The sequence below is a fragment of the Cataglyphis hispanica genome, chromosome 8, assembly GCF_021464435.1.
Source record: "Cataglyphis hispanica isolate Lineage 1 chromosome 8, ULB_Chis1_1.0, whole genome shotgun sequence".
Taxonomy (NCBI): Eukaryota; Metazoa; Arthropoda; class Insecta; order Hymenoptera; family Formicidae; genus Cataglyphis; species Cataglyphis hispanica.
The window spans coordinates 6266111-6289852 of NC_065961.1; the positions used below are offsets into that span (position 1 = coordinate 6266111).

General features: G+C 33.7%; 1 protein-coding gene across 4 annotated transcripts in view; it reads right to left on the reverse strand.

Annotated features, from left to right (window-relative positions):
• The window catches only part of LOC126851536 (furin-like protease 1), a 205492-nt gene that overhangs the window by 16237 nt on the left and 165513 nt on the right, over nt 1-23742 (reverse strand). For 2 of the 4 annotated variants that reach the window (XR_007687693.1, XM_050595618.1), the window contains exons 8-11: nt 23348-23465; nt 22350-22431; nt 21503-21713; nt 14373-14654 (exon numbers count right to left, since the gene is read on the reverse strand). Coding sequence is in view for 3 of the 4 variants with exons in the window: in XM_050595618.1 (XP_050451575.1) it covers nt 14373-14654; nt 21503-21713; nt 22350-22431; nt 23348-23465 (693 nt within the window). In the remaining variant the exon portion in view is untranslated. Of the gene's footprint in view, nt 1-14372; nt 14655-18061; nt 19682-21502; nt 21714-22349; nt 22432-23347; nt 23466-23742 lie in introns of those variants that run through there. The other 2 variants (XM_050595619.1, XM_050595617.1) reach the window with 2 other exon arrangements.

Here is a 23742-nt window from a genome sequence, read left to right on the forward strand (position 1 = left end):
TTGTAATATTAACTCTTAAATTAAATTTTTGGAAGCAAAAACTCATTAAAAATTTAATATCCAATTATTAATTTTAACTTGTCCAAATTCCTTATCAGCATTAACAATTCATTAATGACGCTTCGGATTAAACTCTTGCGTCAAGAAATTATCAAGTAAAGAAAAAAAATCCAAAAGAGCATAAATCCTCATCGAGACATTCAATGTAGAAATCACGGATAAATTAGAATGTGCAATTAAGGAAACAAATTTTGATTGCTCAAGCATTCAGTACTTTCGAGAGTAGTGAATCGTAGCAAAGGATTAAAATAGAGGATGTAATATAGAATGAAGAAGAAGTAAGACTCACCGTGCTGGTGAAGCGATCAGGGATAGGGCTGTTTATTTTTGTTTTTGTGTGCAATTGTGGATATGTGGATGTGTAGTTGGTGATGGTTGATGGCTGGTCTGAGAAAGTCCGCGTCCGGCACTCTCGCCCCCACGGAGAGCCCAAGTACCTAGATACGTTTTCTGAACCTGCTATGGGATATAAAGGGATGAAGCGACATACGCGTGACAAGGTCGAAACGATTTGTATCTCTCCGTTCATATTTCACAAATAACTCGATTTCCGTCTGACGTCTTTGGATCAAGGAAGCTTTCCTCGCTTTTTTCAATTATGTTGTCCACACAGGATATTTTAGAAAACGCGATTTTAAAGAACATCCAATTGACACATCGACATATAATTTTTTCTTTCATTAAAGCAAAAAAAAAAAATTAAAAAATTTGCTTCGAATTAAGAAAAAATTAAGTTATAATTAATAACAAATTATTTAAATAGTTAAGTTTATTATATTTAATAAATATCAATTCTATCTCCTTCTCAATAGTACTGATACAGATGGAACTTGCAAAAAAAATTACATATTCGTCTCTCGCATGAGACTTTAACGGAATTATCGAAATAGAATTGTTAGTGGCACGTAAACAAGAATATTGAAATGGAGAGAGTAGATCAGTAATAATCGACTTAATGCTCGAATAACCCGATCAAACTGATTCATAGTGTTAATGAGTTCTCCATAATATACTAGAAATCAGTAATATTCGACTAGGAGGTGTTTGCATTGATTAATCATCAAATCCCTAAAAGTTATTAATGCGTGGTGGATTAATCACTGTCCCCAATATGATCGCGATAACAGCTAATATCTGTTCTAATGTTATTTCAATGTTCTCCATATTTGTTTCAACCTCAAGACAAAATAATAATTCAATTAAAGGAAAAGATGAAAAATATAACATTAAACTGCGTTTTTGACAAATAATATTTTGATAAAGATCATATGATCTGAATATATATAACAAAAGATGTACATAAATAAAAATAAAAAGACTATATTCTTTCTATAAAACAAATAATATGCATTCTTAGTAATTTTTGTGTTATATCTTCCCAACATCAGAATATAAAGATTTGTTGAACTGGAAAAGGTCGTAGCGAGAAAATTAGTTTCAGCGGATAAACTGTGAATTACAAAAGTCAGCAAATATACACACATATTTTTATTATTTATTTTAACAAGAAAGAGTGAAGAGTCGAAAAACTCTGTTTTCATGGTGCAAATATACTTGAATGTGGAACAGTCGAAAGTGAATTAGAAGACGCTTTGAGATCGCTGGTAAGTGCAATACAAATACACTTGCAGAGTGCATGCATATGCTGTACAAACAACAGTCATGTTTTGAATGAAACATCGTGATGCAACATTTCAAAAGCGTTCAATAGAAATCATTTATCTCGAGAATGTCTAAATAAAGTAAACACAATTTTGAAACGCTTAATTAGTATTTTTAGGATTTAATTGTTTAAATATATTTTTCTATGCGATTTCCATTTATTGTTATTTAATAATTCATATAACATCTTATGCGCGATTGTTAACCGTGTGACATTTCATTAACAATTTCTGGAATGCATCTATACACCGATCGAAATCAAAATATTCATGATTTAATTACAGGAATTCATACATACGTGCTAAAATAACATAAATTGAAGTCGTATAGTAATTTTCGGAGTTGACTAGTTAAAGGTTTATTGAATTATTCATAAGAAGTGAGAGAGCGATAGTACTTGTGTATGTAGCAAAATTAAATTAAACTTCACCGGTGTTGGCTCTTATATAACATTTCTAACATATTTTTACTTATTCAACGTGACGTTTCTCGTTTATTATTGCAAGTTCTCTTTTTTCCTTTTTTTTTTTGTTGTGACTTTTTCTTTCGTGTGAAAGAACAGGCCAATTACGGCTAGATTGTATACAATTGCATGCATTTCAAATTTAATGCACATTCAGAAGAGTTCATTTGTCATGCATTGTTATTTTTGAAAGATCAAATATTTGCTTAAATATTCAGTAATGAATTAACATTTAATCAGATAGAAATTAATAAGAAATAAATGTCTTTATAAATAATCAGCAGCTTTAAATAATATTCATGTAATTTATCTTTGATAGACGCAATTTAGAAGCATTAATAAAATACCAACTTTAATCAACATATTTATTAAATTTTTAATCTCACGATTTTTAAAGAAAAATTCATCAAAGAGAAATTAATATCCCACATCGCACTATAAAATACGAACTAAAATCGATAATTTAGGTATATATAACGTGATAAATATAGATTCCGCTTAAATTTTCATTTTGTTAATAAAGAAAATTATGCATTAAAAGTAAAAAAAAAAAAATAATCCAATTATATTTTCTTCACATTATGTTATATGTATATTACATTCGCAACATTAAAATGAAAAATAATTATGATGTATGATTTGTAAGACAAATTGCAAAAGATCTATAAATCTCGGCAACGATGGCAAAAATAACGTGAGTTTTTGGGCATTGGTGTACGAGTTATAAAATACTTGTACACTTTTCGTAGTATATCTCTCACTTTCCATAACAATTTCTGTAGATACTAATTTCAATTCAATCTTCAATTAATGCCTAAAGGCTCGTATTAATCTTACTATCGTCGCTCGGATTTGTTCTGAGATAACGAGCCAAAAACTATTTTTTATGCATTTCTTATTTTTATCCATAAATAATTTTAACATAGATAGTTTTATAATAATTCTGATTTGTTAAAAGACAAATTATTTCGGTTTTAATGAACTATGTTTTTAGAACATTCATATAAATATTTACTCGTAATTTTTCACAATATAACTGTAGAAATATAAGAGCTAAGAATTCTATTAGATGATAATCACGGAATTAAGATAAGCCATGCAATCAAACTTTTACTTATTATATCACGTTATTTAAGAAGCATGCTTTAGTTGACACATACCTTCACCCTCGAGATTACAGCGTCAATTATGTTAGAGCATTAATTAGATTATGAATTGCAGATTAGTAGATTAATGGCGGACGGGTAGGATCAAAGAGTATGAATCGTATTTAAAATTAAGGATAAGCGGATAAAGGAGTCACGTCACATTCGTACATAAATTTATTAAATAAGTGATCATTTTTCATTACGCGACGATTAAATAGCACGACCGTATTTAGCGGATTTATCGGTATAATCTTCAATTGTGTGTAAATTCAAAGCGCATTACTATGATTAATTTTCATTTTCTGGTGAATTCAAATTTCTAATCCAGACGCAATTCATTTTCCGATTCATCCGCCTCTGGTATATCAGATCGTCGGATATCAGCCGTGGATTAATAACGTCCACAAGATAATTTCAGGAGCTTCTCCTCTTTTAATTCGTTCATGATATACAAATTTTAATGTCGCATATAATGACTCGTAGTAGTTTTGCCATTGCTTATACAATATATTATGTATATGTGTACATAAATGTATATAGCAGAGGCATTCGCGCCCCATACGGATCGCGCCTCCTCCCGCCTCGTCCTTTCCTCGCGATATCGGGTTTCTTCGACATGAAATCTGGGATTACATTTTTTTCAACGGTAAATCATAGTGGCAAAGGAAAGAGTAAAAGCCGAAAGTCGGAAACGAATGGAAAGGGACGAGTACGCGAACGTGAACGTGGCGCGAAATGCGCAATCGCAACTCGCACATTTTTTCTCTCCTCTCGGAAACTCTATAACTTAAGATATGTCACCTCTCCAAGCAAGATACATTTTACAATACATACAAACATTTACAATAGATATATTAACAATATGGCAGACAATTACGGCGAGATAGCGCCAGGCATCCGGTTTGACTGAATATTTTCGATTAAATAGATCTGAGATCTTGCATTTGTGATTGTGGTAATTTAGATATAATTTAAATAACGATAGTTTAGATATATATATACATTTAAATAATAAATATGCATATTGCATTTTGTGCATTGCATGTCGTATTGACTTATCACATACGAATATTACACATACAAGTATGAATATAAAGAGAAGAATAAAGAGTATCTTACGAAATTTTATTTAGATGAGTAATGAATGTAAATTTTTAGAGAAAGCATTTTGTCTTCACCACTTGCACAATTCTTATTCTATATATTATTTATAAAATAATCTAATTTGTGTTAAGTACGAAGAAGGGCAGCTGAAAAGTTCTTTGACATTTCGGATTAAGATTAATGAAGAAAAGAATCCTTTTCCTAAGACGGAAATAAATTTTTAAAATGGATTTAAAAAAATGAGTAAAATCATCACTGTGATTTATGAAACGTCTTTTCGGAAATTAGAGTTTCGACTGATATAATATTTGAATTAAAAATAAAATATGAAAATAATTGCAGAAAATTCATTAAAAGTTTCCCAAATTCTTTCAATAATAAAAATTCGATTTAGACATTTTCTTAATCGACGTTCACACAATGATTCTGTGAGAGAAGCACGTTGTGTCGTATAATGTGAATTATTGTCGCGATTGTACCACGTGAAATCGATGGCGCACAGCATCGAATGTTAAACGTCGACTCGTCCGTAATTGCTCATCTAAACGATTTGACCGAATTTCATTTTGAAAAGTTAATTTTCTCGCAATACGAATTTCAAGCTTGCACGGACACATTTTTTGCGCAAGCTAAATTAAATTAAGTACGAAATGCTTCCATGCAAAATTCATAGAACGTCGAAAAGAAAGTACAGAAGTACAGATATACAGAAATAACTCTAGTATCTTCTTTTGGTAAGATTGTGTGCGAGAAACATCAAATATATATTAAATCATTATATTACGTTTTATGTGTGATAATATATAGATAATAAGAAAGATATATAGATGATAGAAAACACGAGAATTTTCTTGCCAATTTATTTGGTATCGATCTATTAAAATAAACGCTACAACAAAACAGAATCCAATAATAATATCATCAGCACTCGCGTAATAAATATCACCAAAACTCTCATATAAAATTTCAACGAAAATTCAATATTCTCGTTATTACCGGAAAACTGGTGCTGTCCCGACGCGATGTCGCGGGTATTGTACATTTTGGAAGATACGTCACACCTGAATCGAAATACACATCCAAAGTTCCTTGTACTACCTGTAGTATCCACGTTTATATCAATGTTTTTTTTTTTTTTTTTTTTTCTCGAAAACCGACACCCCTTCACATTGATTAATATAATTGACTCTTATTCTTAAAACTGAAATTCGCTATACATATAGATAATCGGTCTGTACTTTCGTTTTTCGTAATTTCATTTTTTCTCTCGTATTCTATTTCATTCTCTTTCACACATACACTCACACACACATATTCTCGCTCTCTCTCTCTCTCTCTCTCTCTCTCTCTCTCTCTCTCTCTCTCTCTCTTTCTCCCTTTCATTTCATTTTGCATTCTCGATCTTTATATTTCTTTCTTGTTCTCTTAGGGGATCTCATTTTAAAGCATATAATAAAATTATCTCTCTCTCTCTCTCTCTCTCTCTCTCTCTCTCTCTCTCTCTCTCTCTCTCTCTCTCTCTCTCTCTCTCTCTCTCTCTTTCCATTTTTTTCTTGTAATCTAGAACTGTTCGTCGACTCTCGATAGAACTTTCATCTTTACTTCTTAAATAGAAACGAGATTTTACACGGCGAAGATTTGTCATGAAGAGTCACTTTTTAATCGACTTGCTCGTTCCTTTTTTTATTATTTTATTCCCAACGTGGGAGAAACTTCATTACGCCATCCGGGTTTTTTGACAGGTATCACTTCGCGGATTAATCGAAAAATCGCGGTTAATGTATTCTCAAGTTACGGTGCAAGTTCCGCGAGATAATAATAAGAATCACGCAGCGTTCCGCGATTTTTTTTCGCTCGCAAAGAACCTTACGAAGCTCGACGCGATCCTCGAAGAGTCAATACATTAGGATTAATATTCTCACCTCTTTCTATTGCTGCATTTATTTTTTGTATGATAAAGAAAAGAGGGTGACAAAGAAAAAAACAACGTAAATTATTAATGATTAATCTGAATGAATTGTGCAAATTATGCGAACAATGCAACTCATTTTGGTTTAAGTACCAAATGACATATTAGAATTAGATGCGTATTAGATGCATATACAGCGCGAAAAATGCATCTATGAAAACATATTCGCTTTTAATTATAGATACCCGCGAATGTTTCGCTTAATCTATCAGGATGCATAAGTACAATTTAATTAAAGACTGCCACAAATTTCTCACAGATATCGACAAATGCTATGCAAATTTTGCATCGCTGTGGAGAGGATTAATTATATTAATTGAAAAAAGTATAAACCTGATCTTTGATAACTTAATATTATATATATATATATACCTCGAATTTTGCTGGCTAATTGTGTACCAGCTGAAAAAAATATAATTTATTTTTTTGCTTTTTATGAGAGAACAAAGATTATCTATCTAAGTACATTTATAAGTCACAATACGTATAAATATATTGACTAATTAATTTGCACCTTAAATTCACTAATTAAAAAGATTATTGAGACGCCCCAATGATAACGGCATTTCCCTTATCAACTTATTTTTGATTATTTATAGAAATACAGGTTGGTCCATGGAAAAATGTGTTTAAAGTTTAAATTAAAATAATTATATAATTTTATATATTTGACAACTATTATGTATCTTTAAAATTATTATCTTTTTTTTTCTGGTGCAGATTTATATATACATATTATGTCATTTTATATATTTAATATATTTAATATATTTTAAAAATATTCCTTTTTCATGTATTTATGTATGAGCCAATATTTAATAACTCAAAAAAAAAAAATTAAAAGTTTTGTTACTTTATTTAAAAATCAAAAATAAGTTTTTCATAGACCATCCTGCGTATAACGTTTCCTAAATTAAATATCGAAATATGATGATTATGAGAAACAAACTTCATAAGCGTACGCTAATTTCACAGAACAGTATCCAGCAATTGGATTAAAATGATATGTGCGTGAACAGTTTGACATTCTGTTTGAGGATGATAATAATTACAGCATCGGTGACAAATACGCAACATCCGCTTATAATGATATGAAATGTAATAATAGAATCACAACGTGTAACAAACTAATACAACTGCAATACATGTCATATTATCCATATGAACGAATATATAAATATGTTATCGATATAAGTTTTTTTCGATAGCATATTCAATGTATGTTCATATTTAAGCTTGTATGCTAATATATTTTCTAATAATATACAATTTATACAAAACGATCGTGACTAATGAAAGAATTAAGAGCGGATTCTTATGATTATGAAGGAACCATTTTTGAAGTAAAAAACATAGAGAGATTGAAAATAATGTAAGTAATTAAAAAATTAGTGAACAATGCAAAATAATACAAAGGAAATTAGTAGAAAGAGATAATGTATGTGCTTATTATTTATCACACTTGATGTACAATATTATTTGTAATAAAATTGAAAATAAAAACAAAAATAGTATGAAAAAAATAGCAGAAGCGGATGTGAATGAACATATAGGATGATTGACGTACCGAATATTCGGAAATCGAATCACAATCTCACGCATATATACATACAATTTAAAATACGCGGAAATCCTCTGTTGGCCTCAATCGAAAAACTTATTTGCTTATCGATTTTCTCCAATATTAAAAATATTAAAACAAAATATATCTCAAAAGATTAAGATCTATAAAAAAGATAAACGCATTTATCCTAAAACAAATTATAAAAATTCTAATTCATTGCTTTGAAAATTAAATATTTTTACTTAATATTTAATTCAAAACACATCGTATATATATATATTGTTTTATTTTGTAATTAAAAGGATTTAACTCGTGTAAAAATTCAATTTCAAACTTGATGTAAAAACTTAATTTTGCGGATTCTTACTTATCGTTTAAGGCCGCAAAAATTAAATTCTTATAATTATGAAGATAATTTCAATGATAAAGTCAGCTAATGTTATGGATTTGTCAAATTATATCTCGTTATCAGTCCGCGAGCGTAAAATGAAGATTACAGTAGATATTTCTCCTGTCAGATTTTCTATTTCCTTCGTGCGGTCATTAAAATTATTTTCTCGCGAACGGGACGTTTCATAAAATGCTGACCGAGCTGCTCTTTTGATCAGAAATGAAATTCAGAGAATCTTCGTCTACGAATCAACCCACCTTTGAATTTTCATCCTACCTCAGTCTGCCTTGCGCCGCTTCAAACGACATCAGAGAATTCTCTCTCAATATTTCCCATGATACGTTTTTCCTCCATCTTACTTCGCAAGAAACGAATCTTTGATTAAAGGGAATCTTCACGAATGAAGATCTAGTGAAACTAGTTTTAAACAGCATTGACCGCTTAAAAGAAACACGAGACATTTTTTAGACATAAAAAAAAGCTTTATATCAATTTGATAAAATTAAAATAATGTAATGAAAAATGATAAATGGTATTTTAATATTTAAAATTTTAGTATTTAAATTATAGAAATTTGTCTCATTTATACGTAAATCTTTGATTCGAAATACTATCAGGGATGCCATATAAAATTTGGATGCCATATAAAAAGCCTAAAAAAATATAGAAAGCGCGATATCGAGGAATAAAATATGTATATATCCGATTCTCTGTGCAAATTTTGGATCTTTCCTGCACCCGCGGGCATGCAAAGAATCGAAAGAGCTTGCATAAAGTATAAAAGAGACCCCTGAAAATCGTATCGGCGGTAAACACGATTTCCCGTTCTCCCACTATAAAATTTGGATTCTCTCCCTTATATCGATCACCAGCAAAAAGATCTTATCCATTCATATAAAAATGTACACCGTACAATTTCTATAAAAAAGAAAAAAAAAACTGACTGTGTAGTCGCAACTCTGTTTCTCTCGATACGAGTAGAAAAAGAGAAACTGGAAAATATTAAATATCTTTTCTTTATATTTCCCTCCACTGAGAAATATTGTACTAGAATCGCACTTGGCACGTTCTACTTTCTAAGGAACGAAGATTCAGTCGTCGTCGTAATGTAACATGATTTCGAAACGATCCGATATTCCTCACTAATTTCATCCATCAATTGGAATCGTAATATTCTTTTTGGCAGTGATTAATTTTCGCCTAACTTTTCCACAATAAATAATAAAGTTCGATCAAAAATTGCTAACATGTGAGGGCTATAGAATAGCGTTAAAGATAGGCTGAAAAATTTTAACATGTGTTGATATTGATATAATGTGTAATGTATAGGAAAGTACACTCTAATAATGCATCGATTTAAGTATAAAATGTAAAAATTAGAAAGCGCCATAATTATTTCTGAAACACTATAGAAACACATATACTATAAAACAGAGAAAAATAACATTCTTCTTTTAAGCTCAAAGTAACAATGTTTTTTGGTTTATATAGGTGAAAAGTTGAATAATAATTATATATTATTAAATTTTAAAACAGGAAATTGTTTCATTACTGATTATGCTACAGTTTCGAATTATTACTAAACGAAAATTTTAATTCTCTTATACATATAGTCATATAATCATATATAAATAAAATAAATCTGTGTGATAGGCATCAATTTCGAAATTGAGTTTACACGATATAAAAGCATTTGACCGATTTTTACATCTCTCGTCCGAGATAATATTATCGAATCTCCTGGAATTAATACATTCGAGAGTATTTTCGCTATTTCTTTTTTTTTGCGCGCGCGATTGCATTCGAAAGCCATCCGTTAGAGTACCAGTGCATCTCGAAAAATCACAAATGTTTCATTTGCAGAACGCCACTCCGAAAGAGACATTTAGTATTGCGACTGTAACGTCAATTTAATTTCGCAACCATTCGATATTCTCTTTTTCGGACGGTTGTTCGGCTTTCATAATTTCGATGCGTCACGAAAGTTTCATATGGAACGATATCGATCGAATCGTCATATGCAATTTTTGCAAAATGTTAATCAAATTGAGATCGTATGTAAACTTTAAAAATATTAGTAGAGAGAATCTAATTTATTGATTTAATTGATATATTTTAATATGCTTTCTCGATGAAGAAATAGCAAGGTAAGAGAGAACTTATATATAATTTTGTCATTAATCAATGTTTTCTTTGAAACTTTATATCGACGTTGATTAAAATCAGCGCATGTTTCAATCGCGTTTATATTTTTTTAAGTCACCATCTGATATATCGTAGTATAAGTAACATTATATTGATTGTGATTCGATTCTCCTGTCGTGCGCAGATTTTGCAACTTCTGATTTGTGGCCTGCGACTTTCGAGAGGAAACATGATTGGATTTCTGTGCAACGATATAAATCGTAAATACTAGAAATAAATCCTCGCATTCTCACTGGTGAAAACTTCTTTCCGACTCGATAACTCGTTGACGATCGTTTCACGATAAAGAAAAATCGCTCCGTCAATTCGCCGCGAAGCTTCAGCTTTCTCATCGAGTTTCCCGTTTATCCTCGCAATCGAAATTCCTACAAAGCGCGTGCGATCAGCTTTAAGCTCGCAATAGAGCGTATCTGCCGATGTCTATCGACATTCTTCTGAGCAAAACGATGGTGTCTAAAAATTGTTCAGAAAATATCGGTCGTTTAACGTCGCGGTATTCTTATCGCCGTCGAGTTAGCTAAGCACTATGAGCGTATCGATTAATTACCTACAAACGCTTGCGGATCAACACGCACGTGGTTTTTCATTATTATAGTTAACAACGTTTTGAGCAAGTTTGTGTCGAAAATTTGATATAATTGTAATCTTCGAGGCCGAATGTGAATTACGAATGAGCGACACTGTGCCGATGACCCAACTTTTTCCAAAAAAAAAAGGAAGCATGAAAAGTTAGATATTTTTTTTTGCGCGCGTATGTAGTATAATTTTTATATATGTAAAAAAAGTTTTACATGTTCCAACAGAGAAAGAGAAAAAGAGAGAAAGAGAGAGAGAGAGAGAGAGAGGGAGAGAGAGAAAGAGAGAGAGTAATAAACTAGAATGTTTCATTGATTGCTTTTCATTGTTTACTGTCGAAAATGTTTGCAAAATTTTATATTTTTTTCTCGAAATTTACATTTTATATTAAAAATGATAAAAAAAAACTGTCTGCCATGTGCATAAATATTATTTCGTAATTAGGAAGAAACCGTATTACTCTTCAATGTAAAAATTTCTAGAGACACGGTTGTCTTAATAAAACTCGGGGTTTAACCGGGTGCGCCCAAAATCCACACGCGGCCTCTTGTACTCCGTTCCCAACTGTTTACATAGGTAGCCGGAGAACCTCCCTGTAGCTTCTAGTTTCGGCAGTGCTGATAGCTTACTTACCGAATACTCTCTTGGAGGGACGCGGAGTGCTTATGAAGCATGGAGGAAGGTTCAGAACAGAATGTGTGATAAAGCTGGTAGTCGGATGTTGAAGATGTTGTTGGAAAAGGAACATGGATTGACACACGAGGAAATGAAGACAGAAAAGTTAAACGAGAAAGAAAGAGAGAGAAAGAGAGGAGAAAGATTGTGTATTATCATGTATATAAACGTGTGTAGAAGAGAGAGAGAGAGAGAGAGAGAGAGAGAGAGAGAGAGAGAGAGAGATGGAGAGAGAGAGAGAGAGAGAGAGAGAGAGAGAGAGAGAGAGAGAGGGAAAGATAAAAAAAAGAAGTGGAAGAAGAGAGAGGCGAGAGAAAAATGTCTCCCTCCGCCTCCCTGGAACACGTTAGAGGCATTTCGTCGATCAAACTCGACGATGTGAATTGCAGCTATATCGGGTGTACTACAAGTTACGCGAGGCGATTTTTCCAGGAGAGACAGAATGCGAGGCCGGACGCGCCAGGTCTCGCTAATGGCAGTTGCGCGATGATTCCCTGTCACTTTTTTTGTCTCGTACAAAAGCTTCATGTGGAGAGTCACATATGCGAAACGGAAACATTGTCACGTATAGTCGGCTTTGACCGAAATACCGAGCAGAATTGGGCATATAATACATATCACATTCATACATGTCGCATTATATATATCAAGTTTCGCGCAAGTTTATTTCTTTTTCTCGATATTCTTCGATAGCCTTCGAAAAAATTAAAAAATAATTCTCATTCTTTCAAAAAACTTAATGCTTAATTAAACTTAATAAATACAATTAGTATGAGACGAGAATAAAAATAGTTTCATTCAAATTAATCTTTAACATCAATGTGATAAACATTAATGTGATTAAAAGTAAAATGACAATGTCATTTGTCTGAACATGTCGAATAGAAATGCGAACACGGTTGAAGAATCAGATATAATGGTCTTGCAGCTACTGCCAAATTATCATGTGAAAAATCAAGCAGTTTCACAAGGTATTTATCAGAGCATTGGTCTCGTTTACCCATTTCTGCTCCGTTCAACGTGGAAGAAGAAAATGCCACGAAAGTGCCAATGCTCTCAAAACTTTTCGGAAGATTGCGCGTAACTCCGCGAAGTATAATAAATACGTTTTGCATATATTTACAAGCGCATCCATAGAGTTACGGCTGCAACTGCTGTGACTGTTACAGAGCCAGAAAGGTGTTTGAAAAAAATGATGAATTCTCGATTTTCATATCATTATTGCAATATTAAATATTGTTTATTTATTTTTAGCTGCTTTTTGTAGAATCTGCTGCATTTATCTTGCTTGTCTCGCAACCAAAGAAATATTGCATTATTTTAAGGAAAAGTTCGCCACGAAAGATAGCATAAGAAACGACGTTAACAAGTCGAATAACATGCAAAAAATCATATTACCTCGCGTCCATCGAGCAAACTTGTAACATTGAATTTCCCGTGAGATTTTATGTCAACAATTTCGTCTTGCATAAAGTTTCCTGCAGATTTCTTTTGTCCAATAGTTTTGTTGAAATTTTTCTGAGACACGATTATTACGTACTTTGCCTAAAAATATGATGAAACATATATACGATGAAAAATAAAAAATATAATCCCTTTAATAAAGTCTAATTTGGAAGAAATATCAAAATTCAAAACTTAGAAACAAATTCGTTCGACGGAAAATCGAGAGTTTATCATATACCTGAAAATAGAATCGCGCATTTTCTGTTTTATAACTTTATTGAGAGTCCCTCCCCCCCCTCCTCCCGCGACAAATTTCGCTCAATCGAAGCCGCTGCATCGATGTTTCTCTCTAATAAAGTGTTGTCACGGCACAAGCCTCCGGGATGTATCGTGTCAACCAGAAAAGACTCATACACTTTTTCGCATGACATAAATGAATTCGGAAAGCCAAACCTAGTGATGCGCGTCAGCGAAGAAATCATGCTGCCGACGAGAGGAATGCTACAATGGGGTGTCAATAGGATCATCGAACTCAATGTCCATCTAACATGCATCCCTCGCTTTTAACGCAGGACAATAGAGGACGGACGACAATCCAATATTGAGAATCTCCCGGATCTCTCCTCAAGATAATAGCACCGGGAAAGGAGGAATGAGAGAGTTTTTCCCTTTGTTCCCCCTTGCCTTCCACCTTCGCGCGACACCTTTCCCTCGCACGTACACGCATCACAAGTACATTAAAGTCACACGGATCACAAGAACGCATCAGGCACACGTCATCGACGGTTGCTATCGCGAGTCTCCTCGGTGACTCGACTCGAGTCACAGGATCGGATCGCGAGGACCGAATACGACCCGTTATTATCATGAACATCGGCATGCTCCCGGCAATCGATTTATCGCCGTCGAGACGCGCTGCATTGGCACGCCGCTGGTCCACGACGTCATCGTCGTCGAAACAACGCTATTCGTCGCCGCGATCAGCAGCCGGTCCGGTTCCGCGCCCGACTCGCTCCGACTGTCCGTCGAGGCTGGCCAGCTGGTGATCAGCTCCCGCCAGTCGGGCACGCCGGTCAGGTAGGCTAGAAGAAGTAGTATGAGGCACCCACCTAGGCACCTGCTGCCCTCGAGAGCAGCGCAGCCGCTCGTCTGGTTCTCCGTCGTCGGCTTCTGCACCTCCGGATGAGAGACCCGGTCCACCTGCTGGCTGCCTGTCCACGGATCGCCCTCAGTGTCCACGGCGTTGTGCCGGACATTGTTCGGGGCTGCATTGTTCTGGATCACGTCCTGGTGAACCACCGCCGGCAACGGCTTGTCCTTGTCCAGCTCGTCGTCTAACTCCACCGAGGTCTCCGTGCCGAAGAACACCATCTTCCACTCCTCTAGTGTATCTGAAACAACATCGGTGGCTACATTGGCAATATTAAAGATGATAATTATTAATGAGTACGAATCACGTTCAAAAGATTGTGCGTAAAGTGATCCAATTACACAGCTCAAATCAGAAACAAAAAAAAAAATATATGTGTATTTACAAGAAATTAATTTATTGCTTCATCTACAACATTCTTCTTTCTGTAAAATAATATATGAACATTATCTTTTGTTTATAGTATTCTTAAAGCAATCATAGTGTTCAACGAAAAACATAAGTGTATATACATATATGTGCGGCTAGAAAGACGGTAAGAAGTAAAAAAAATGCAAGCTTTAAAGATACTAAACTGAAAGTCTTTTCTTTGACTAAAAATAGCATTTATCATGTAGCAATGCTGAAATAATAACTACCTTCTATTATTTTTACGTTAAATACACACATGCAGACACGATTGCAATCAACCGTAATGGATTTCACATGATACGTACTGCGGTTTCAGAGAATGGAAATGCAAGCTTTACGCATTTAAATCTCATAACCATTTCCATAGACGACATTCTGAAGAGTAGGATTTAAACGTATTATTTTCGTACAATAAAATAAAAAATATTCAACAAAGATCACACGCCTAATTTTTCAAGTAACGAGTACGAATTTCACGAAACTAAATTCATTCATAAATAATCAGGGAACACAATTATTATTCCATTCGGTAAATGATTTTCATTTTACATCAATTCTTTATCCATATATCTGTATATCACTCGAAAGATGTGTTTTTCACTTTCTCGCCAATTTTTTTCGCGACCTTGTCTGCAAATAGAACGTAAGGTATCGAGTCTCGCACAGGTGAAGGCGCAGTAAAATTGAAGGTTTCATTAGATAGACAAAACACTAGCAAGATAGCGAAAGAGAACATCGACGATGCCATCGGGAAATTAATAAAACGTTATGATGCCGTGGGGAAAATTTTGTCCTAAGTTTGCTCGTGGGAACAAAGAGAGAGAAAGAAAAAGAGAGAGAAGAGAAGTTGCGAGTCTTGATTAAATAAGAGTTAAAAATAACCGAGTAATCAGGGATGACTGTCCGTGCATATTTACGCAATGAAATATATACGTCGAAATTAAAATGCAAAGAGCTTTGCAATGAGAAGACGGTAAGAACTCGTGGACGATTATCATTTTTACGTCAGCTAAGATACACCTGTACGTTTTCATCGCGCGCTGCGGGCAAGACATAACTAAATGAAAGCTAATTTTAAATCTCCTGTCTTCTCGACTAGTCATTAAAAGTTGATATAAAATTACTCATGTCAGTCAGTTAGTTTGTAATAAGCCGCATCAATTTGCATATCAATCAGAAAATAAATTCGAGGAATTTATTATAAAATAAAAACATTTTTTTCAGACAGCAAAAATTAATTATTCTTATATCCATTATTTATCATTTTATTCAAAGACTAAATAAAATATAACTCTTTTGAATAGATTAATTTTTGTATAAACTGTGTTAACATTATTATCTTATTTATCTTATTAACAATATAGAAAAAAAAAAGAACTAAAAACGTATATACGGTTTCAAATAAAATCACTTCATGGGAGAAATTGAATTTCGCAAGTAGAGACGAGCGACGATTGCGTATGAGCGAGCAGGAATCAAAGCGGCAAAAAAACAAATTCAATTTGTCGTTGACTCGTGACGAGACTACTCTCGTGTGTGCTATTTTTTATTCGCCGACCGGACGTAAACTACCGGCTGTTATAAAGTCGTCGTTAAAGTACCCCTACTACACGGGGCGCAAGACGGTTGTAAAGTGTCAAGCGTCGCGATGATTGGAAGGTTGTCATTTTAAAGGAAATATCGAGAAAAAAAAACTTATGATCAAGTTGAGAGAACTGAGCTAAGACTGAGGAAAGACGTGCAAGGGGAAGAATAATGTCTAAAGTCGTGACAGCGTAACCGGCTACCCGTAAAATAATAGGACGTAAGAGCATCGTGCTCAAAGAGTCGTTAACGTGCGCATATTAGAGAGAAATGATAATAATGTCTTGAGAGCGAAAATTATTACATTAAGCGAGTAAAAAAATTTCCAATCACGACAAAAATTATTTAGCAATAATGATGAACGAGAAAGCTGCTCGATCTCCAATGATTTCGTCCAATCGCGTCGGCTTTTCCATTTCATAGCATTAGCGATTTCCACTACCATTCGTCGCATTGCACTGAATTTTGAACGATTTGCGGTTACACGATGATCTAAAATTTGAGAATTTTGAAAGGAGATAATGAGCGCGATGCTTAATGACGAACATTATTGTGAGAGTAATTTTCGCTAAATCGCTGCTCTTTGCGGAAAAGACGATTTTCAAGTAAATTATTACTATCATCTATGTAGATAAGTATTTTTTGAAATAAATTATATTAAAAAATAAGATGGATTAAACGCTAAAACACATCTAATAAAGAAAAAAAATATTAGCCGTATAATGTAATTTTTCTTGAATATTCTACTTTTTTGATGACATAAAAACTAGATATGACACATGAGAATTAAATATAAATAAATAAAATTCTAAACAGTGTATCTAAAAATATCCGCTTATTATTTTATGGAAGATAAACATGCAAAAGCCGCAATATTCTCCGAAAGACAATGAGATTTATACTACAAAGATAATAGATATACGACGATATATGCGAGCAATGCATTAGATAATCAACGCACATGGATACGCTCAAGGCAACTCATCGATAATCAAATCATTGGAAGTTTTGATTGAAGGACATAGCGCGTGTTACCGTACTCGATAAGTTTTCCTATTATCGACCTATCACTTTAGTAAGAAACTTTAATTATAGCAGGAAAAGGCAACACGAAAAGAAAATGTTTAACACAAAAAATAGTGTAAAACTATGCAAAATCTCTCTTTATACATACCCTGCTGACAAGAGAAGAGGCTTTCCAGAAATTTAACGAATGACAAATTCAATGACAAATAACTTACATTAAAGAAAAAAACAATATATCAAATGATTAATAATTTTTATAGTAATTACACAGAAAATTGACAATTTTTTTATTGACACGTGAACATTAAATACGTATTATCAAATACGTAAAACAAAATATAAACGCAGATAAGATAAATTTTAATGAAAGAGTATTGAGATTTATTTTTTATTCGTGCACATCAAAATCATGCAAATGTACAATATACAGATTTTCATTCATAATAATTAGAAATAAAATGTCTCAAAGTGCAATGTGTTTTTTTTAAATCATAAATCAATACATCTTCAAATGTTGTTGATCAAACAATAAATAAAATATTTAATAATTTCCACAGCACAAACAATATTATTTTAAATTATCTAATATATAATGAAAATTAAATAACAACAATAAAATTTCAACTTATAATTATCTATAATATATCTAAGCGAGCTACAGAAAAAAAATTTGAGCACACATACAAAATATTCCGCGTAAAGTAATCCGCGCGTTTCATCAAATTAAATATTGAATATTGTAAAAAACATCGAGAATTCTTTTATTTTCAGATAAAGAGGAATAAATTACATAAGAAATAGAATTCTCGTCATACTTTGTAAAACATGCAGAGGCATTACTCCACGTGGAACATTCTGAACTCAAGATAGAATAACGTGGATAACACGAAATAAGCTTGTCTAAAGTGCAACATATTAATAACAATAGATAATATGCTCGTGTACAGACAAAAATAACGGTGATCACATGAAACAATCGCAATCAGTGAAAGAGAACTCCAACAAAAGGTAGAATATGAAAACCAAATTTCAACGGATCCGTTTAATCTTCGGCTTTTGCGCGATACTGCATCTCTACTTTCTGCACTTGGTATAGTAGTGCGGGCGGACACGTGGAAGCGAATGCGAAACGATCGGAAGCTGTGAAACGATTCTCTTTGTTGTCCTACGAAATATCGCCCTGGGTAACAATAGCGTATATAGATTGCCATCATTACTCACTGTGCATGTTTGCGATTATCTGTGTACACGACGTTATATATATATATATATATTTTTTTTTTCTTTATAAAAATGTTTCATCAACTTTGCGTTTCTCGATACAAATTATCACATTGTAATTATGTAACATATTCATGTCTAATTTTTTGAATTCAAAACTTACGTCATTTAAACGTAAAATCTACTAAATCATTACAAGCGATTTATGCGTAAATATAATAAATCTAGCTTCCGACCGTCATCGTTAAACAACCGGCGCATCTCGCCGGCTCTTCTTTGAAGACATTTAAGTACCCTTGTCCAGCTGTAGATTCCTCGGATCGAACTGCTCATCCTGTAACAAATCGAGTCCTTTGGCCCTGGTAGCATGTTGTTGACCAACTCCTCGAGCTCCGCCATAAACTGGATATAGTTGTTGGATCTTGGGATACTGCTGAAATACCGCCGGGACCTTGTTAGTGGCCGCTTTCGCTGGCGGCTCCAACAAGATCAGACCTCTCTGAAGGGGCGAAGCAGTCGCCAGATCGACTATCTTATGCCTATTCGTTGTCGTGGTCTGCATTTTTGTCGTCGCGACGGCTTGAGTCATCGTGCTGGTAATCGGGCTCGGTGTACTTCTACCGCGCGGTCTCGATGTGATCAAACGCACGTCCCCGATCACGTTATTAGGCCCTCTGTTGAGTCCGGTGAGGCCTCGCAAGGTCTGAGCCGTGGGCTTGGGGCTTGGTCGGTTGGCTGACTTGCCGTTCTTATGCTGACCACGAGCTTTGCCCTTCCTTTGAGACTGAATCTGCGCGTTCACCACGAAAGGCGGGCTCAGACTGCCGGATTTATCAGACTTGTGCTGCGCCTGCTTGCCCTTCGTCGGAACGTTCTGGTTCTTGGAGAAAGCGGTCTCGCGCGGTTTCACCAACGGCCGTCTAGGCATGCTCATGCCAGCCGGATTGTAAAGAGCGTACTCGGTCCGATCGGGCAGCGTCGCAGTACCGTAGAAGATCAGCGCCCATTCGTGCAGAGTAGCGCGTCCTGATCCGGAATGCGTCCGAGAATGCAGCGGAAAGAAAGCGGACGTAACGATTAAAAGGGAGATAAAAATGTAAGTAATGCGATGCTCGCTGGCGTTAAATAATTATAGGCGAAGGTATCGGACAAAACCATCAAAAAAATTAATAAATTACACATTAGTCAAACATCCATCGTCAAACGAATAATAACTCGAAACGAGATTACGCGTTCCTCAGCGTCTTAAAGAGAAAGCTAAGGTAGTATCACCAGGGATTCTGTGGAGATCTTTTTCGTCCATAAGCACGTCGCATTTACGAGCGATGGCGAGATACGTCCACGGAGTATTTGCTTGATAGTAAAATAAACAATGAAATGGTTTAAGAGCGACGGAAATATCCCGCGGTCCTCTAATTCCTCGAAACACAATTCACGTCGTTACACAATAATGGATGCGCTTCATAGCTCTATGCTATATAGCTTCAGGGCCGCATAAGGAAATTTATGTAGCCATCGGCCTTGATTAGCCAACGAGAAAGCAGTTCGAAGTGGTTTTAACGCTTGTACCTTACTCGAGATCGGCTGCGGCGAAGCTCCTCTCTGCTATCTGCCGTTAAGGGTGAAGCAGAAGTGCTTTCGCAGTAGGGTTCTGCTGTGTGCTCGAAACCGGCAATTATCTCCCTCCGAGGATAATGCACCTTCTTAGGTAATCGCGTGCGCGTATAGGGCTTACGTAAGAGCCCTCCCCGTGGCGTCCTAGACACGAACTACGAGAATACCGTGGATCCCGCCGACCGACTCGGCATTGCATTGCAGAATGTGCATGCAATGCTAGGTATGTAGAAGCTATTTCAACCTGATATCACGCGTATGAATGGATTAATCCTTTGTGACGCGATTTATCTCTATAATTGTGGGAAAAAAGATTTCACGATTGTGCGTTAAAAAAATAGATTTCTTTTACGCGCATTTTATTCGTTTGGATGTGAGAGTTGCTACATCAGCGTCAATATCAGCTGATTTCTTGTCGGCACTTCCGACCGGCAGACTGCAACTGACAGAGAACTCGGTAACCGTGACCTTATGACGGCACTGCTTGGACACTTGGAAACTATTGTTACGGCGAACAAGGTGAAATTCTATTTGAAATTTAGATCAGCGAATGGCATCTCTGGTGGCTGAGTCTAATGCCGATGTAATCTCCAAGATACTCGTCTTTGACATTCTAATCTAAGATTATGCTTCGCGCGAATGTATAATTTTTCATATAAATCTGGCGATAACCCATATATTTTAAATAATAATTGAAAGATTTTTTTACAATTGATACAAATCAGTGGAATCTATATTAATGCTCTTTAATTCATTTAATAAAAAGAGTCTTTTTCTATATATCTAGAAAAACTGTAACTTGATATTTTGATGAATATTGTAAACGACATTTTCATGTATTGGAAAATTGCATAAATCTAATTAATTAAAAGCAATCAAATTTCAAGACTTTTATACAAATTAGAGAAACTGTGGAGGTGAGATAAAAAGATTTTGATTTTATAGAGTAACTCTTTTAATGCTAAAAATAACTGTAATTATTTACTTATTTTTTCAACTTTATCAAATAAATAATTTTTCAAAGTATTAGTTCTCACAATAAATAGTTTAATTAACTAATTTTAATATGCTTAGTGTTTGATTAATTAATCTTAATTAATAGCAATAAAAACCAATACATTAAAGACATAGATAACTTCAAATCATTATATTAACTAATATCGCGTATTAAATCACTCGTCATCGTTAATCAAACATCTTTCAATAAAATAAAATATGGTGTGATTAACTTACCGAGATATCGACCCTCATTGTGAATTTCTAATTTCCAAGTTCCATGAGGTCTCTCTCCCCATGTGTGCACCGACATGAATGGCCATTGGCTAAAGCCGGCCTTCGAAACGTCGTGCGGTCTCTTGGCGAGAAGAGTGCTCTTCGTGCCCTGAGGAGATGTTAGCTGTATCTGAAGATCTCCTCGTCTCGCTGCCATCAGCGATACTTTCGCCTGTAATAAGCGTTTCATTGTGCCATTATTATAACTGAAGTATATTTTCGTATGTATTACTAGCACTTATAATTCGTTACGCATATATTGCTAGACATAAACTAAAATTGATAAATTTTCAAATTGGTGTTACAATATTTCATTATTAATTTAAAGTATATATCTAATTCTGCTAATTAAGCAAAAAAAAAAAAATGTAGAGTTTAGAGAGATGATTTTGCACTGTGTAACTAATAATTTTATAATAGCAATTAACTTAATTAATTTAATCTCTTTAATATCACATTTTAGTTTCTTTAATAACGGATTTAAGCACGGTCCAATAATTACGCTTCACCGGTAGATACAGTAATTAATAATATCATAAATTAATTTGTGCAACAAAGTAACTATTGTGTAATGAAATGATTATTAGACATATTACAGTTTATCTCTTCTATAGATGGTGTAAAATAATAGTATACATTCAGTGATGAAAAAAAAAACCCGATTTTTCGAAAGAAAAATAAAAAATTCTATCAATTCAACGTCAATTGAAAAAACATTGTTCTTAAAATTATTATTCGTGGTTGTGCTTCATGGCCGACACGAAATTCGCTAATTAGTGATGTCACCTGTGAATGACGCTCAACTTACCTGCACATGCTCGAGAAAATTAACACCGCTGCACTCCTTGACATGTAAGTCGAGAACCAATTGGCTCTTTGGCGGTATTGTCCTAGAAAGTAGACAAAATTTGGGTCAAGTAGCTCGCGCACAAAATTCTTTGCAAGTATATTTTTACATGAATACATTTTTATAGATACACTATTGCTGATTTTAAATCATCGATTAATTTGGTCAAGTGTTATTTATGTCTCTTTCCGAATGCCCTTTTTAGCAATAACGCGAAATTATTTCAATCAAAACAGTAAATTAAATAGAAAAAAACCGTTTTTATTCTTGATATGTCAAAATTAAATTTATATTAAAATTATATTATTTACATTATTTTACAAATAAAAAATTGTACATAATTGTATATAAATTAAATAATTAAAAAATTCTAAGATAATCATAAATAGTATAATATTTGTTTTTCAAACAACGACTTTTATTTTAACATTATTTTAAAATATAAATGAATATTAGATAGTGTTAGAATAATTAATTACTTATAATTAATTACTATGAAACAAATTATTTTACATATAATTGAATACAAGAGATTTTCATGCTTAATTGTTTTAGAGAAGCTTAACTCCAAGTTATAAATTATATAGATTGTATACATTTAAAGCAAAATGCTATCTGTCCTCACTTGTTATAACCCTCAACAGTACAAGTGGTGTATTACACGTGATTCAGACGTGCTATTTCAGGCGGATAAAACCCATTTGACAATAGCCAACATGCTCGAACAAATTTGTAATCTACGAGAAGCATGTTTGCTCATTTAGGATAGATAATTATCTGTACAGTCGAATCAAATTTCGATTCTCAACATTTTTGAATATTTTTCTCAAGGTCGACGATTCTCTGTACTTGTCATATATCTTTTTTCTTCTTTATTAACGTAATCGATACTTGGAATAAGATACACTGATTTTGAAATTGCTTTCATTTATTTAACAACCCAATTTAAGAGCACTTACCTGCCTGTGTGTGGCGCTGAAACTTCGCATTTGTGTTGCTCCGGAACGGTTCTCCATCTTCTCGCTAAGCGTACCATGGCAGTGGCGTCCATCAGCCCGTAACCGAAGCTATGGCTCACTGTCAGACATAAAATGCCCCGACATTGTTAAACAATTTTTTATTTCAATTAATTGTATTAAGTAAATATATCTGAATCACTGCATTTAATTATCGATTTATTAAATAGGTTGATTATAAATATATTAAAAAGTATTTGAATAGGAAATGTTTATCAATTACAATATTTCTAAATTTCTTTAAATTATTATTTAAAACTTATTTCTTAAAAAAAAAAAAATTGATATGATGATTTAATTCACTTAATGTGTTATCACATCAACTTTACTAATAATTT